Source organism: Lactuca sativa, chromosome 4 (assembly GCF_002870075.4).
Source record: "Lactuca sativa cultivar Salinas chromosome 4, Lsat_Salinas_v11, whole genome shotgun sequence".
Taxonomy (NCBI): Eukaryota; Viridiplantae; Streptophyta; class Magnoliopsida; order Asterales; family Asteraceae; genus Lactuca; species Lactuca sativa.
Window position 1 is genome coordinate 142,954,659 of NC_056626.2, and position 15,462 is coordinate 142,970,120.

Here is a 15,462-nt window from a genome sequence, read left to right on the forward strand (position 1 = left end):
TTATACGTTTAAAATACTAGGTGGTTTAAACTATACATTAGACTTTTAATTTAATTAAATTTAAACCATAATATTATGGATTTATTAATTCTCTCTTTTAATTAAACACTTAATTAATTTGATAAACTTCATAAGGGTGTAACTTGAAGTATTCAAAACATCAAGGTTCTACATTTAAGATTTCACAATTAAAGCTTTTTAATTAAATTTTAAGTTATAAAACCAAGAGGTGCATTTTTGAACCTTTTCAAATTACTAGAGTTTTATAATTCAATATTTCAAAATTAAAACCTTTTAATTAAACTTTTCAAATTCCAAAACTTGAGGGCAAGTTTTGAAACTCTTCAAAAACTCTTGAATTCCATAACTTAAGGAGTTAATGTTTCATGAATGAGACTTTTCATATTCCATAACTTGAGGACAAGTTATGAAACTCTTCAAGAAACATTTAGATCAAATTTAAACTAATTAAATAATCATATAACTTTATCCTTTACCAATTTGACCTAATCAAATTCATATAGCAAAACAATTCAAATCAAATAATGCAAATAATTAACTTATTATCTTAAAATCTAACAATTGTCCTTTAATTGGATGAGGATAATCATCACCATATCAGAAAAACAAATTTTATGATACAAAACAATTTGTAGTAATGATCCTAATCCAATTCTGGCCAAAAAAACCCGAAAAACTGCAAAACAAGTGACCCAACTCGTCGAGTTGGATACTGGACTCGTCGAATTCATCATCAAATGACCCAACTCGTCTAGTCCACTCATGGGACTCTTCGAGTCCATTGTTCAGACAACAATTTTCCAAATTTTTCAACTTTGAATAATTAACCAATGCATATAACAGAAAACACTCATGGCTGTCACACCCCAAAACCACGAACGGCGGAAACGTTCAGGGGTGGAGGACGTCATGTACAGTATCACAACAGTGTAATATAATAAATAAGCAACAACATCATCCATTGCATTATAAGTAGAGTTTTAATACATGTGTGTTCTTTCATAATGTACAACAATAAAATGAATAATCAAAATAAGGCGAGTCTTGTCTGTGCTCCATCTTCTCAAAAACCTGACCATCGCACCTGTCTAACTGATGACCTGAGAATACAAGTTATTTTGAAAAAGAGTATCAGCTTTAAAGCTGGTGAATTCATAAGTAATTAAGTGTCGTTGTCTTGCTTATGAAAATCTATTATGAAGGCCATGTAAACCTTTAAATGAAAATGTTGATGTAAGTATGAAAAACCCTAGAAAATCCCTTATTTTCTATTAGTTTGAGATGTAGTCTTCTACCAAGACCCGAATGTTTGGTTATGGCAATGTAGTCTTCTACCAAGACCCGAATTTTTTGTTATGATAATGTAGTCTTCTACCAAGACTTAAATGTTCTGTAAGTAAAATGATAGATTTTCCATTCTATTGACTAGTACTAAATGTGCTTAGTCTAACTCATCGTTTATGTGAATATATCACAAAATAAAGTAAAATAGGAAAATGTTATGATAGTCTTCTACCAAGACTTAAATGTTCTGTAAGTAAAATGATATATTTTCCATTCTATTGACTAGTACTAAATGTGCTTAGTCTAACTCGTCGTTTATGTGAATATATCACAAAATAAAGTAAAATAGGAAAATGTTATGATAGTCTTCTACCAAGACTTAAATGTTCTGTAAGTAAAATGATAGATTTTCCATTCTATTGACTAGTACTAAATGTGCTTAGTCTAACACATCGTTTATGTGAATATATCACAAAATAAAGTAAGATAGGAAAAATATAATCATGTAAGTGTTATTATCTTGGGTTACCAGGACAAACACGACATCGCAGTAAGCGATATGTATAACCTAATGAACCTCCGAAGATGGTCCAATTGTCCTCTGTAGCAGCAGCAGGTTGGAGGAAGGGTTAGTCCCATAAAGGTACTCCTAGTATAAGTAATAACCGTAGGCATCCGTAGATGTTCATCAACCACTGGTGCTAATCAGTTGGGATTCGGAATGGTTAGTCCCGTCTAAATATCCCGAGGTACTGGGGGATAGGGTCCCGTCTAAATATCCCGAGGTACTGGGGGATAGGGTCCCGTTTAAATATCCCGAGGTACTGGGGGATAGGGTCCCATCTAAATATCCCGAGGTACTGGGGGATAGGAAAGATAATTTACAAAGTAAGTACTAATAAATCATCCTCGTAGTTCTAAGTACAAGTATCCAGGTAAGTAAATACAGGATAATGCACCTAAGTAACAGCGTTCCTGTATGGTATTCATGTAAGTGTGTTCATGTAACAGGTAAGTATATGTAAACATATTCATGTATCATGTAATCCAAAGTAAGTGTACTCATGTATCATGTAAGGTATTGGTATAGACTCATGAATGAACTGACTCTTGTGTGATTCTTTGTAATAGGAATAAATGTTTGTTTCTTCTAACTATCCCTATGATAATTAACTGGAAAGTAATTGGTTGTTAAAGTAGATTTATGCACCCTCGATACACCAGGGTGTGGGAAACTGAACGAGGGATGGAAACTATAACATCAATACATATATAAGAACATATGCGTATAAGTGTAGTTTTATTCAAGAAGGTAAAATAATGGTTTTGCAAGATATCTATGAGTTTTGAACAATAATTAAGAGTGACTTGATGTCATTTTAATAAACATTTCAAAACTAATACTTTTGTTATCAAGGTATTTTAAGATAGAAAACCATTTCATTTGACACCTTTTGAAATATGTGAAATCTACTGAGTAAAACACAGTTATAAAATACATAAGATTGATTTAATAACATACTGTTTTCCACTTGTATCCCCCCCCCCCATTAAAGCATTTAAAATCATTTAAAACATTGATTAAGGGGTATGAACTCACCTGTTTTTGGTAGTTTAGATGAACTAGACGGTGTAGGATTGTTAGGCGTCAAGTGAGGACTTGTACACACACTACGATCCTAATGAACATATAATCACACATATATGCACTCAATTAGTCTCAAATTACTAAGTGATAATGTTAAGACATCCTAGACATAATAAACACTTTATATAAGTGTTTTAAGTCCTAAGTATTGCATCTAAGCTATTGTGGGACAAGGCACTTGTGTTTAGGGTTCCAAAGGACCCCATATATGAGTTTACTCCTCATATACCAACACACATGGAGTTTACGGTTGTAAGCTCTTGATTTTACGGCTGTAAACTCCCAACCATGGGTGTATTGTGTGTTTTGAAGTTCCAAATGATTCCTAGAATTATTCCAACTTGGTGGTTAAATTCTTGGAAGGGTTTAAGGCCTAGAAACACTCCTTAGAGGAGTTTACGACCCCAAAGCCATTTCCTTTTGGAATGGTGTTTTTGTTGCTTTCAAGTCTTTTGCATATGTAGGATAGGTTCTAGACTTTTACCTAAAGCATATGAAGGCATTAGGCACACTTTGGTGCCCTTCTTTCATGTTTACGGCCCAAGAACCATGTCTTGGCCGTAAACTCACTTTGGAAGGTGATTTTGATGTGTTTTGTTCCTTGCTTTAAGTGGGAACAATTCCTAGTAAATGTCCAATGCTTTAGGTGCCTTAAAAGCACCCTTTTGTGCATGATTTTGGAGTTTACGGCCTAAGATACTCTTGGGCCGTGAACTCCCAAACTTGGGTGATTCTTGCTTGATTTCATGTCCCTAATACACTCCTATACAAGTCCAAAGCGGTAGTATATCACGGGGGACAGTCTAGGCTCGGTTTCGGGAGTTTACCGCCCAAGAACACCTTGGGGAGTAAACTCCTAAATCTAGTGATTTAGCTATGTAATCTATGTTATGAACACATTTAAAGTTATATAACACTACTAGAGAGGGGTACTCACGATTTGGGATAAAAACCCGAAGATCCATGAGAGAGAAAATGGCTTTTCTCTAGTTGGAAATGCGAATAATGAATGAATTTGGTTCAGAATTCTATTTATAGTCCTGAGATATTTTTGGTAGAAAATATTTTTATTCCTGAAATGATTTCTAATATTACAGAGTGTTAGAATAACAGTGTTGCACAAAACCCTAGTGCAACCACTCTCCTGATATCTCCTTAAGTGTAAATCCTGAAAACTGCCAAACTTATACCCGAAGTTTGGAATTTCACTGAAACTGTTCTAAGTTCTATTGTCCTGATATGGTTTGTTCAGAATGGAAATTTCGGGTTGTCACAATGGCTCTGATACCATTGTTGGGTTTTGAGTACTATAACACTCCTATGGTGCACATACAACCCTAAAGATTTGGATCTAATTTTTCTCTAGTTATACATGCAATTTCAATTTTCCAAAGCATACACCCTAACTAGCATGCAATTAGAGATAAACAACATAAAAAATAGTTAGATGAATACTTCTTTGTTGTAGATTGTATTTCTTGTCCGTTCAAAAGCTTAGCACCTTAAGTGTGATGCCTCAAATGAGTCAGAAACACCACCAACAATTGGAGGATAATGAGAGAGAGGCTAAGAGACATAAATCGGCAAGCATTTCACCTTGGAACTCATGGGTACCGAATTTATCAAGCTAGGGTTAAATTTATAGTTTGGAATCCTTAGGGTTTCATACATAAAACCCTAAAACCTTTGGTAATCCAGTGATCCATATGATAGGCCCTTTGCACTAACTCTTTATGGACTTTCACATAGAATTAGCCCATCCCTAATCAACATGGATCATTAACCCAAACTAAAAATATTACTGATTTACCTAATCAGTCCTTGCAAATTTAATCAGTCTTTTTTGATCACTAAATTAATTCCAAATTAATTCTTGATCAATACCAATTAAATAATATGATTTCTCAATTAATATATTATTCTTATAATATATTAATAAATCACAAATAACCTCTTTCTCAAATATCCATCCTACCAAACTGTTCTGGTGAAGGAAACCCAAAAAGGATCATGCTACTATCGGGTCAAGTACATATCAATTATTGTTATGGGCTTAGACACCTAATCCAACAGAAGGAGCAATGGAGTCTCCTGTGATGTGAGGCATTAGTTTTTTTTAGAGGAAAGGAGAGGGAGCATTTGATTATGCCATATGATATAATTTGTGGAACACAACTTAATTAGAATCACGTGGAGAAGCGTGTTCATGGAGAAGGTTCCATCTTGGGATTTCGAAATTAGAGGTACCATGCATGAAGAAGAGGACAGTTATTAGGGTTAAGGAAGGAGGACAAAAAGACCAGAGATATTAGGTTGATACCATATAAGAAGATTATTATGAACCACACAAAATAACGTGTCTGTGTGTGTTTTGTGTATTTATATTCAAGATAACAACAGATTATACAAGATACACTCCTATAACAAAGGAGTTGATAAATACAATAATATAAAGCCGTAAATATCTAATAGGTGAACTCACTAAGCTTTGTGCTTACGGTTTTCAGTTTATGTTTCAGGTACTTCTGGTTCGAAAGGGAAGAGCCTGAGATGATTGCACATCACACACCACCTTATTCCACATTTTGTGATTTACTCTAATATTTTATGATGTATTGATACACTTTGTTCCACCTTGGTTTCATGATGTTTTGGATTACAATTTTATTAAATTTAAAAATGAAAATTTTGGGTCTTATTTTTGGGACGTTACACAAACCGAGCAGGAAAGAATCGTCGGGGGTCACCTTTGTATGGTGGCATGTTGATCACGAAATTGGCTAAGTCGTTTGGGGTTTTCCAAAAATGGGAAGTCTTTATGCTAATTGTGGAAAGTAGTAAACCTTTTAGTCCCCTTCTTTACAAACGGACCAATATTGTGGTTAACAATGGGTTTGGAAACTTCTCAATTCCGAATGACAATCCAAGAGACCGAGTAGGAAGGAGAGTGAGACAAAGGCCCGACGATGTGGAAGAGGAACCCTACGTGATTACTACCAAAGATGAGTTACCGATGGACCCTTACAATGTTGCCATGCGTCGTTATCAGGACAATTTGGGAAGATGTGTTAATTACACCAATATGCACTTAGATCTTTTGATGCAACACATAAACATCCAACGCTTGAGTGAGTAACCAATCTCATACACAGACATCCCAAATTGGGGTGAGCTTTAGGCGTGACAACACGAAGGAGCCAACGGAAGTAGAGGCGGAAATGATGATGAGTGATTTTACTTTTTTTGGTTGCTTTAGTGGATTTAAGACAATGTTATTTTTATTTCTTTGTACTTGGTTTGTTTAATTTTCTATTTTTTAGGATTATGGTAATTTTAGGATTTTAAGTACTTTGTTTTATTTGTTTCCTTGTTATTATCGTTTATTCTCTCTAGCTTTCCCAGAAGTTTGAGTTTGATTAAAGGAGTATATTTCGAGAGACTTTGATGAATTTAAGTGAGGGGTTAGGAATGAGGCGAGAGAGACGAATTTGAGCATATAGAGTGTTTATTTGACCATAAGAGCTAAAGAGTCACATTTTCAGAAGTTTATCATCATTAGTGACCAAGTTTATTGAAGAAATATGGTTTTAGAATGAATTATTTTTGCATTTTTCCACATACCATGACGTGGTGTCGTTAGAGAATACGTATTATATTAGTCGAACACATAACACGATGTGGTCTCCCTACCACAACGTGGTGACGAGCTCAAGTTCAATTTTTGAGTCTTTTACCTACACCTAATGACGTACAAAATGTCCAAGTCATAAAGACAAGTTCTATAGCAGTCTACCACTTCCATATTTACACATATTGGCAAGCTATTCTACACACAAGCAACACGATCGACCTTGCAACTCCTATCCTAGGGGAGTCTATTCATTTTTCTCCCTTTTTACTTTTGTGTTTTGCATAGCATGCAATGGGGACATTGCATCAAATAAGTGTGTGGTAGGGGGTTGATTGCATTAGAGTACAAACATTTGATTTTTGACAAAAGTTGCATTCTCCTTAAATTGCTAGTTTTTACAATATGTGTTCACATAAACTTGAAATAATAGTAAAATTTAGGAAAATCTAGCCAATTAATTTTTTTTGCTATTATTGTGTGGGATGATCCGGTGAGAGCCCAAATGTTGACCTAAGCCAACACATGTTATAGTGTATTTGTGGCTTCCCATTCTTAGTGAAAAGTCATGAGATATGAAAGATAATATGTTAGTTTGTACGATGTAATAAGTTTTGCAGCGTGTACCTGAAATCCATCCAGGAGAGCTTATGTAGTCATTGCACCTAGACTAATACCTTTAACCAATAAATATTGAAATTAAGCTCCTTGCTTAAGCATGTAGGATTTGAGTGAAAAAAAGGGAGATAAAAAAGAGAGAAAATTACAAAAAGTTGAAAGAATTTTGGAGCTATCAAAATATGAAAATCAAAGATCAACAATTCTAAAGAATCAAAAAGTTGAAGATACCAAAAATCAAAAAAGAAGATGGTGAATTCAAAGAAATTCAAAAGCAAATATCAAAGAAGAGATTATTCAAAGAGCTCCACTCTGGTACCAAAGTTGTGATTCTTTCTAGAATATATGTATGCTTGTTAGTTTAATCAAAAATAACTTAAGATTAAGAAAGATTTTTGAGTGTCGTATAAACTAAGGGGTGAAAGTTCATACGGATTGTGAGTATTTAGTAATGGGAAGTTTTTACGAATTATAGACACAAATACATGCATTGCGGTCTTGGGATAATGGCTGAGTTTTAAATGGGTTGTTTTATGCATTGTTGGTAAGTTAAAAATCAGTTTGGGGCAAACAAAGATTAAGTGTGGGGTATTATGATATGTATATATATATATATATATATATATATATATATATATATATATATATATATATATATATATTACATCATATCTTAATATTTTTAGTCATTTTTATGCTCATTATAGAAAAAAAGATACTTAATCTATTATATGTTGTGTTGTAGGGGTAAAAGACACACTTAGAGAAAAAAATGAAGTTGGAAGCTAGGAACTTGGATCAAGGCTAAAAATGAAGAAAAGTATCATTCCCATGTCGTGATGGACTTGCCACGACATGGTGATTTGAAGTTTCCCGTCGAACATCGAAGACTTGCGGATTATGTGATAAACCCGAAGACCACGTCATGGTGGACTTGCCACGACGTGGTGGACCGACTTCGAGAAAAATATAAATAGAAGGCATATTCCTCCGAAAACCTGATTTTGCAAAGTTTTGACAAATTGACGAGCTTATTATAGATAATAATAATAATAATAATAATAATAATCGGAAAACAAAAAAAATCAATTAATTGATTAAAATATTACTTTAACGTAAGTTACTAACCGATATTAGAGATGCACAAAAAAAACAGTTATTGATGCGATCTGATTTAGAGAAATCAGTTTGGTTGAAACCGGTTTTTAAACCTATAATAAAAATATTATTTTTATCTGTTATTTCTTTAACTTTTGTTTATAAAAGGCTTTAGATGTTTCCTAAGATCGGTTGACACCCATTGTACTATCATGTATGCCTATGAAATATTTTTCTAAAAACTCAAATTTAAAAATACTATTTAGACTCTTAAACGGTCCCGAATGCCCAAAAAATACATTGTCTAATGACTTAGCCATGAATATTACTTATTGGCCAATTTGTGATGAACCATGAAAGAGTAAATAACACCAACGTTTTCTATGGTTTAGGGTAATTTGCATATTTGGTCCTTAACTTATTTTTTTAAGACAAAATTGCAAGAATGGTCCCTATGGTATGTTAAAACTAGCAACTTTGGTCCAAAATGGGTTTGGCTCGCAAGAATGGTCCAATAGTTTCATTTTGTTGCGAGTTTAGTCCAATTTCCTATGAACTTTTTTATAATGACATATTTGCCCTTATAGTTTTATTTTCTTAATTCTTTTTATTGCAAAAATCAGAAATAAAAAATACACACCTCATCCCTCCTTCCTCTCTTTCTCTTTCTCTCTCTAACGCATTTTCATTTTACAAGAACACAAGCTGCCGGAAAAATTAGATCAGTTGAAATCTTCTCGTCAGACCGCCACCCTTTGCCACAGTAGCCACCGTCTAGATGGAGTCACCACCCGCTCATCTCTCTTCCTCCCCCACTTCAATTTTCAACAGGAGAAACCCTAACTCCAGTTCTTTGTTTACAGATTTTTGTTCATCAGACCACCGTCGGCACCACCCCTTAGATGTTTAGGTCTCGTCAGCCATGAACTCTAAATCTTTCGGATCTCGGTTCTTCTTTTCTATCAGTTCTTCTTTGGTAGCAATGTCGAGCTCAACGTGACGAAGGCTTTCAAATGGGAGTGTTTTTCAGAGCGAAGGGTTTTCAAATCGAATGATCACAGAGGCGATGATCTGAAGCTGACAAAGAGGGTTTTGGTGTTTCGAGTGTGAGTCTAAGATAGATGTGAAGAATCGGAGGAGCATGGCAGCGAAGATCTTGAGCTTTTCTTGGTGACGATTTAGGGTTTGTTAAATGGCCGTCGTCACCTATGTACAGATGAAGACAGAGGTTGCAAAGATCCCAGACAGTAACCCACGTTGGAAACCTATTCCGGTGAGAGGTGGCGACTCCGGCTCCAGCGGCTCCAACGTCCGACCGATGACATTCCAGATCAAGATACAAATAATCCACCCTCTTCTCCATCGATTTTGTTTTCAGAAATCGATAATCGATTTGGTTTTCATTTTTGTTTTCCGGACGTTTTCAGATTTCTTGTTCATGAGTGTTCTTGTTCCAATTTGAGTGATATGGAAAAAATTGAGTTTGTGGAAAATTGGATTGTTCATGTTTTAGATTGTAGATGTGAAAACAAATGATTATTTTGTTTTTCAAATATGAAAAAAATTGTTTTTCTGGAGTGGTGATGGTGGTGGTTTCCGGTAGCAGTGGTGACCGGACTAGTCTTGTAGAGAATAAAGAAAGTGGGGTTACATTTTCTTTTTTCTTTTGTTTAAATTTTATTTAGAAAAATAAAAAGGAATTATAAACAAATAGAAAATTAAATAATAAGGGCAAATTCGTCATTATAAAAAAGTTCATAAGAAATTGGACTAAACGCGCAACAAAACGAAACTGTTGGACCATCATTGCGAGCCAAACCCATTTTGGACCAAAGTTGCTAGTTTTGACATACCACATGGACCATTCTTGCAATTTTGTCTTTTTTTAACTCGGAAGGTCTCTATTTTTTTAAGTTACACGTTTGGTCCCTATTTTACCTAAAACGACTATTTTGCCCTTGACTTTTTTAATTTATTTAAATAAATACACCCCAGCCCACCCCCTCACCTTATCTTCAGGGGCAGACCTAGTAGATGTCCCGGTGTGGCACCGGCAACACCTACTTTTTCTGTCCGCAGTGCAAAATTTTTTGATTTTTCGATTTCTTTTACCTTATTTTTCTACATCAGCAACACCTATTTCAACATCGACAACACCTACTGTGTATTCCTACGTCCGCCCCTGCTTATCTTACACACCCCACCATTTTTCCCTATTTAAATAATAGTATTTTTAGATAAGACAGGGACCAAACGTGTAACAGAAACAAAAAGTAGAGTACAAGTGCATAATAAAAACAAACATGAGAGACCTTCCGAGTAGAAAAAAAAGTTAGAGACCAAACGTACAAATTATCCCAAACCATAGGGACCATTTGTGTAATTTACTCACCATGAAAGCTTTGTACACCAAAAGCAAGTTTAGCAAAATATTAAAACCTATTCGAAAGAACAGGTTTTTCAAACCGATCCTAACAAGCTTCTATTAATTTGGATATTTTTGCTTAGAAACGGGCTTGAAATTGATCGGGTTTTAACTCAATCCGGTTTTGACTTTTATTGACCAAATACGATCAGGTTTAGAGAAACAAATCATCTTTGTACACCTCTAACCAATTTTACTACTTATCAAGCCTATACTCATAACTAGTTATTGGGTTTGAGCCCTTTAACCTACTTTTTCATAATAATAATAATAATAATAATAATAATAATAATAATAAAAAGCGGTATTATAAAACTTATTAACTAATATAACTTGTTAGCAAGTTATAAAATATAAAAAGTATACCAGTCAATAACAGAATCTTTATTATATATTCATTAATTTGTTTTATAATATAGAAGTTAGTGAAATAGATACTAACAAATATAACTATTCTCATATAAATTATTATACATGTGTTAACCTTTTTTATTTAATATGTAGTTGTTAAAAAAGAAATATAAATCAAGTGTCAAATATAAAGTAGCCGATCTTTATTACACTACCACATTACTATGGATTATATAATTTATACACTACACTCTTAGATCAATATTGCAACAAAACAATATCATTTATCACAATTCTTCTGATAACAAATATTTTTCATTTTCAAAAGTTTTCGTGTGTTCACAAATGAGAATTTAAATTCGACTACATATAATATATAATAATTCATATATTTTAGCCAGAACATAACTTCTCTAAAGCCATATTTTCATCACCACCAACAACTTCCAGAGTACTCCTAACCAACCCTTCAGGGAACCCCATCTCCACAAGCTTTTGTACCTATTCCAATATTTAAACATAATCTCCTTATATTATTGATATTTCACTCATAAATAATAATAATAATTATAATATTTACCTTCTCTTCAACCCCAAGAGATGATGTTTTTGCAAAAGACTCTGTCCAGTATCGAGCTGTGCTTGCAAAAGTCTGGTAGTCTTTAAGATACTGAAAAACAACCAATAAAAGATGAATACATACAATTGGTATAATTATGTGAATTTTGTTAAGTATAGTGTGTTAATATGAAAATGAAATGTATTACTTGTTGAGCTACAACAGCATCTTGTGGATCATCAGGTTCAGGGGCAGAGAGTAAAGCCTGTATGGAAAGAAGAGCTGTCTTCAAAGTAAGTGCTGGACTCCATTGATCCTTCAAAATGTCCAAACAAATGGCTCCACTTTGGCTGCTGATGTTTGGGTGCCTTCAAATTAAGTTGTTAAGATGTAAATATAACCTTCAATGATGATTAATTAATAGCAGTATCTTGTCATGTTTGGAAGAAAAACTAAAAAAGGAAGAAAGGTTAAAGACAATTACAACATTATGCTTAGTGTGTTTAGAGAATCAATGGAACAGTTATAATGAGAAATGATTCAATATGGAAATACATACCAAACTTTAGTTGCGAATTTCATCTTTGGTGGCTCAAAAGGGTATCCATCTGCAATTTATACAACGTGAATCATTTGACGTGCCTTCCAAAAATGAACAGTATCGATCATAAATTCAGAATCGATTAATCCCTGATTTGACAAATAAAAGTTTTCAAATTTGGTGATCGAACAGACGGTTTCAAGTATACAAGCTATGGAATCGATCGTACATGGAATCCAAGCTTAGCTAATGTTTATCGATCAGAAATTGCAATTAACATTCGACTGAAAACCTAAATTTGAGTAGCATTACTATATATTTAATATATTACCAGGTAAATTGATATCAATCTTGAAGGTTCCGCCTTCGTACGGAGTACCAATCGGGCCGGGAATTGTGCCGATCAAATTGGTGAGATTGTCGGATTTAGGGTTTACGCTTATACCCGAGACATTAATGTCTCTGTTACATTCTTGAAGCTCCTTTTGCACTCTACTAAAGTCCACCATCTTCTTCGCAATTGGGGTTTCAAAAGAGGGAAACGTTTTACGCAGGTTTTTGCGATCTTTACCTCACACACACACACTCGCGGTTTCTCTCTTTAGGGTTTACGAATTTACCTTTATGGGTCGATTTCGGTGATTGAGAAAGCAAGGTAAAGTGGAGTATAAACAAAGCAAGGAAGGAAGTGGTCCTTCCACTTGTAGTAGAATTTGTAAACTTTTATATTTTTAATTTTAATTTTAATTTCTTGTATAAAATTTTCGTTCAACACTCGTGAGGAATTCGAAAATCGCCTACTCCTACACCGGTCTATATTAAGATCGGTGCATATTTGTGGTTCCATTAATTGCGTAAGTGATCGACGAACCTTGAAGGAATGGTTACGAATAAGAATATTAGTTTGTAAAGTTACAAGTACTAGGATTTGTAAATATTTACATTTTAAGTTTCATTTCCTTGTATGAACTTTTCTTTATACACGTGGTAGGAATTTGAAAATCGTTTTCTTCATTATTGTTTTACAAGAACTAGGTGTGAGACTTATGTATTATATGAGTTTAATTAAAAAAAATAAATATAAAATTTTAACAATTTGAAGAATTTGAATTTATAAGAAAAATAAGAAAAAAAATTGAATTATTAAAATTAATGAGACTGTAATGTATTGAATACATTACATATATAAAATTCTTCTAATAAATACCTTACATATATATATATATATATATATATATATATATATATATATATATATATATATATATATATATATATATATATATATATATATATATATATATAGGCCTAGGTTATTCTATTCAAAGTAATTATTGTGTTATTGTATGTATAAATGTGGGTCAATCAAATTTACTTATTTTAAGAAAGTGAATAATATATATTATTGAATTAAATATAATTGAAAATATCATCTTAATTAATTATAAGGGTAATTTAATCAATTAATATAGATTTAATAAAGGAAAATTGCATTTTTTAAGGGATCATAGATTCTATTAATTTTAAAAATCCAATTTTACATATTATAATTTTTTTAATTCGGACATTCTCACAGAATATGTTTATGAGTATATTCAAAAATAAAAATATTCTTGAACCATAAATAATAAAAATATTCTTGAACCTATTTCTTGATCATGAATTTAAAAACTTATTATAGAATAACAAATCCTTAAACAATCAATTGAAGAATAAAAATAAAACATATATTATTTCTTATAGAATACGGGTAACAATTATTAAAAATTACATTTATTGTTAAGGAATAAAACTAAAAAACAATCAAACCGGGAAAGAAAACATCAAAATCTAACAACGACTACTACATTCTAAAAGAATAATGTGGTTCGTTTCAATTTTGTGATCTGTTCTTCAAGCATCAATTTTTGTGATTCCAACAGAATTGGAATTCGTCTTTCCATTCCAACAGAATTGGAATTTGTGATTTCATTCCAATAGAATTGGAATCTCACCAATATCATCCATTGAATCATCTACATAAACACTCTTCCATTCTCTATTCTTTTCTGCATCGATTCACAATTAATATTTAATACAAAAGAAAAATCACCCCTGCATTCCTTCTCTTCTTCGTTTTCAGTCAAGAACACACCACCGAAGTGGATGTTTTCTAGTGCAAACAGAAGAGATCAGCAGCTCCTTTCTCTTCTTCTTCTTCTTCTTCTTTGATTTCTGCCAAGAACATCAAGAGACCAACAACCTCTCCCTTTTCCTTCTATCTTTCCCTATTAAAAGAAACAAACAAACAAAAAAACTCCCCTTATATCGTTTTCTGCCTGCTTCCATTTTCCTTCGTTGTTGGCTGTTAAATCAGAAAGAAAGGGGGAGCAAGGAGATTATCGGTGCAGCCCCCCATCACATCCCACACATTCTCTGGTCAAGCAAACACCTCCGAAAACCTCACCTGCGTCGCTGCTTCGCTGCTCCTTGTCGAGAGCTCCGTTTCTAGGGTTTGTAATTCGATAGCAGCTTGAGCTTCGTCGTCCGACTCCGAGTCGGAATCGGAACTTGATGCAGAACTGCTGTTGCGCACTATGATGGAGGGTAGACCCAGATCGTCGTCGATTGATCCGGCACAAAACATGAGATTATCATGGATGATAACGATTGATTCCTTTTGAAATGAGGCCTTTTGTGCATCTATGATCTGGATGAGGTGTTTCTGAAAATGGGGTTTGCATTTATCATTTAGAGCTTGCAAGAACCGAATGAAGTCGGAAGAGTCGTCGGTGTCGGATAATTTGTCCGACAGAGGGAGGAAGATGAAGTCAGGGTGATTAGAAGGGTCTGGTGGATGACGGCTGTATATAAGAAAAGAAATTAGGTTAAAATTGAATGCTAGCATGATTATAAGACTATTTGTGGAAGCTATTTATCAAATTACTAAAATACCCTTGTTTATTTATTTAATTATTTAAATTTTTATTTAATTATGATTGGCCCACATTTATGCATACAGTAACACAATAATTACTTTAAACATTTGAACCTCTCTCTCTCTCTCTTTCTCTCTCTCTCTCTCTCTCTCTCTCTCTCTCTCTATATATATATATATATATATATATATATATATATATATATATATATATATATATATATATATATGGTGTAAAACCCGTGTATTATACGGGTTAATTAAACAAAAAATTAAATATTAAAAATATAAACATTAACTATTTTTTTTAAATAGAATTTTGAAATAAGGAAAGAAGAAACTTATTAATTACAATTACTATCATATTTATTA

General features: G+C 33.2%; 1 protein-coding gene across 1 annotated transcript; it reads right to left on the reverse strand.

Annotated features, from left to right (window-relative positions):
- Window positions 1-11,366: 11,366 nt before the first annotated feature.
- LOC111895360 (ubiquitin-conjugating enzyme E2 27) lies at window positions 11,367-12,848 on the reverse strand. Its single transcript, XM_023891440.3, has 5 exons — window positions 12,505-12,848; window positions 12,192-12,240; window positions 11,841-12,000; window positions 11,654-11,743; window positions 11,367-11,574 (listed from the first exon to the last, which is right to left on the reverse strand). The coding sequence occupies exons 1-5, from the start codon at window positions 12,680-12,682 to the stop codon at window positions 11,467-11,469; spliced, it is 585 nt and encodes a 194-aa protein (XP_023747208.1). The 5' UTR covers window positions 12,683-12,848; the 3' UTR covers window positions 11,367-11,466.
- Between the last annotated feature and the right edge of the window lie 2,614 nt (window positions 12,849-15,462).

Excerpts from the sequence above, each read along its gene's own strand:
- LOC111895360 (XM_023891440.3), bottom strand. The coding sequence starts at position 12,682 with ATGGTGGACTTTAGTAGAGTGCAAAAGGAGCTTCAAGAATGTAACAGA. Across the intron at positions 12,241-12,504 it reads GATTGATATCAATTTACCTG|ATGGATACCCTTTTGAGCCA; the intron begins GTAATATATTAA and ends TATAAATTGCAG. Across the intron at positions 11,744-11,840 it reads ATGCTGTTGTAGCTCAACAA|TATCTTAAAGACTACCAGAC; the intron begins GTAATACATTTC and ends GTTGTTTTTCAG.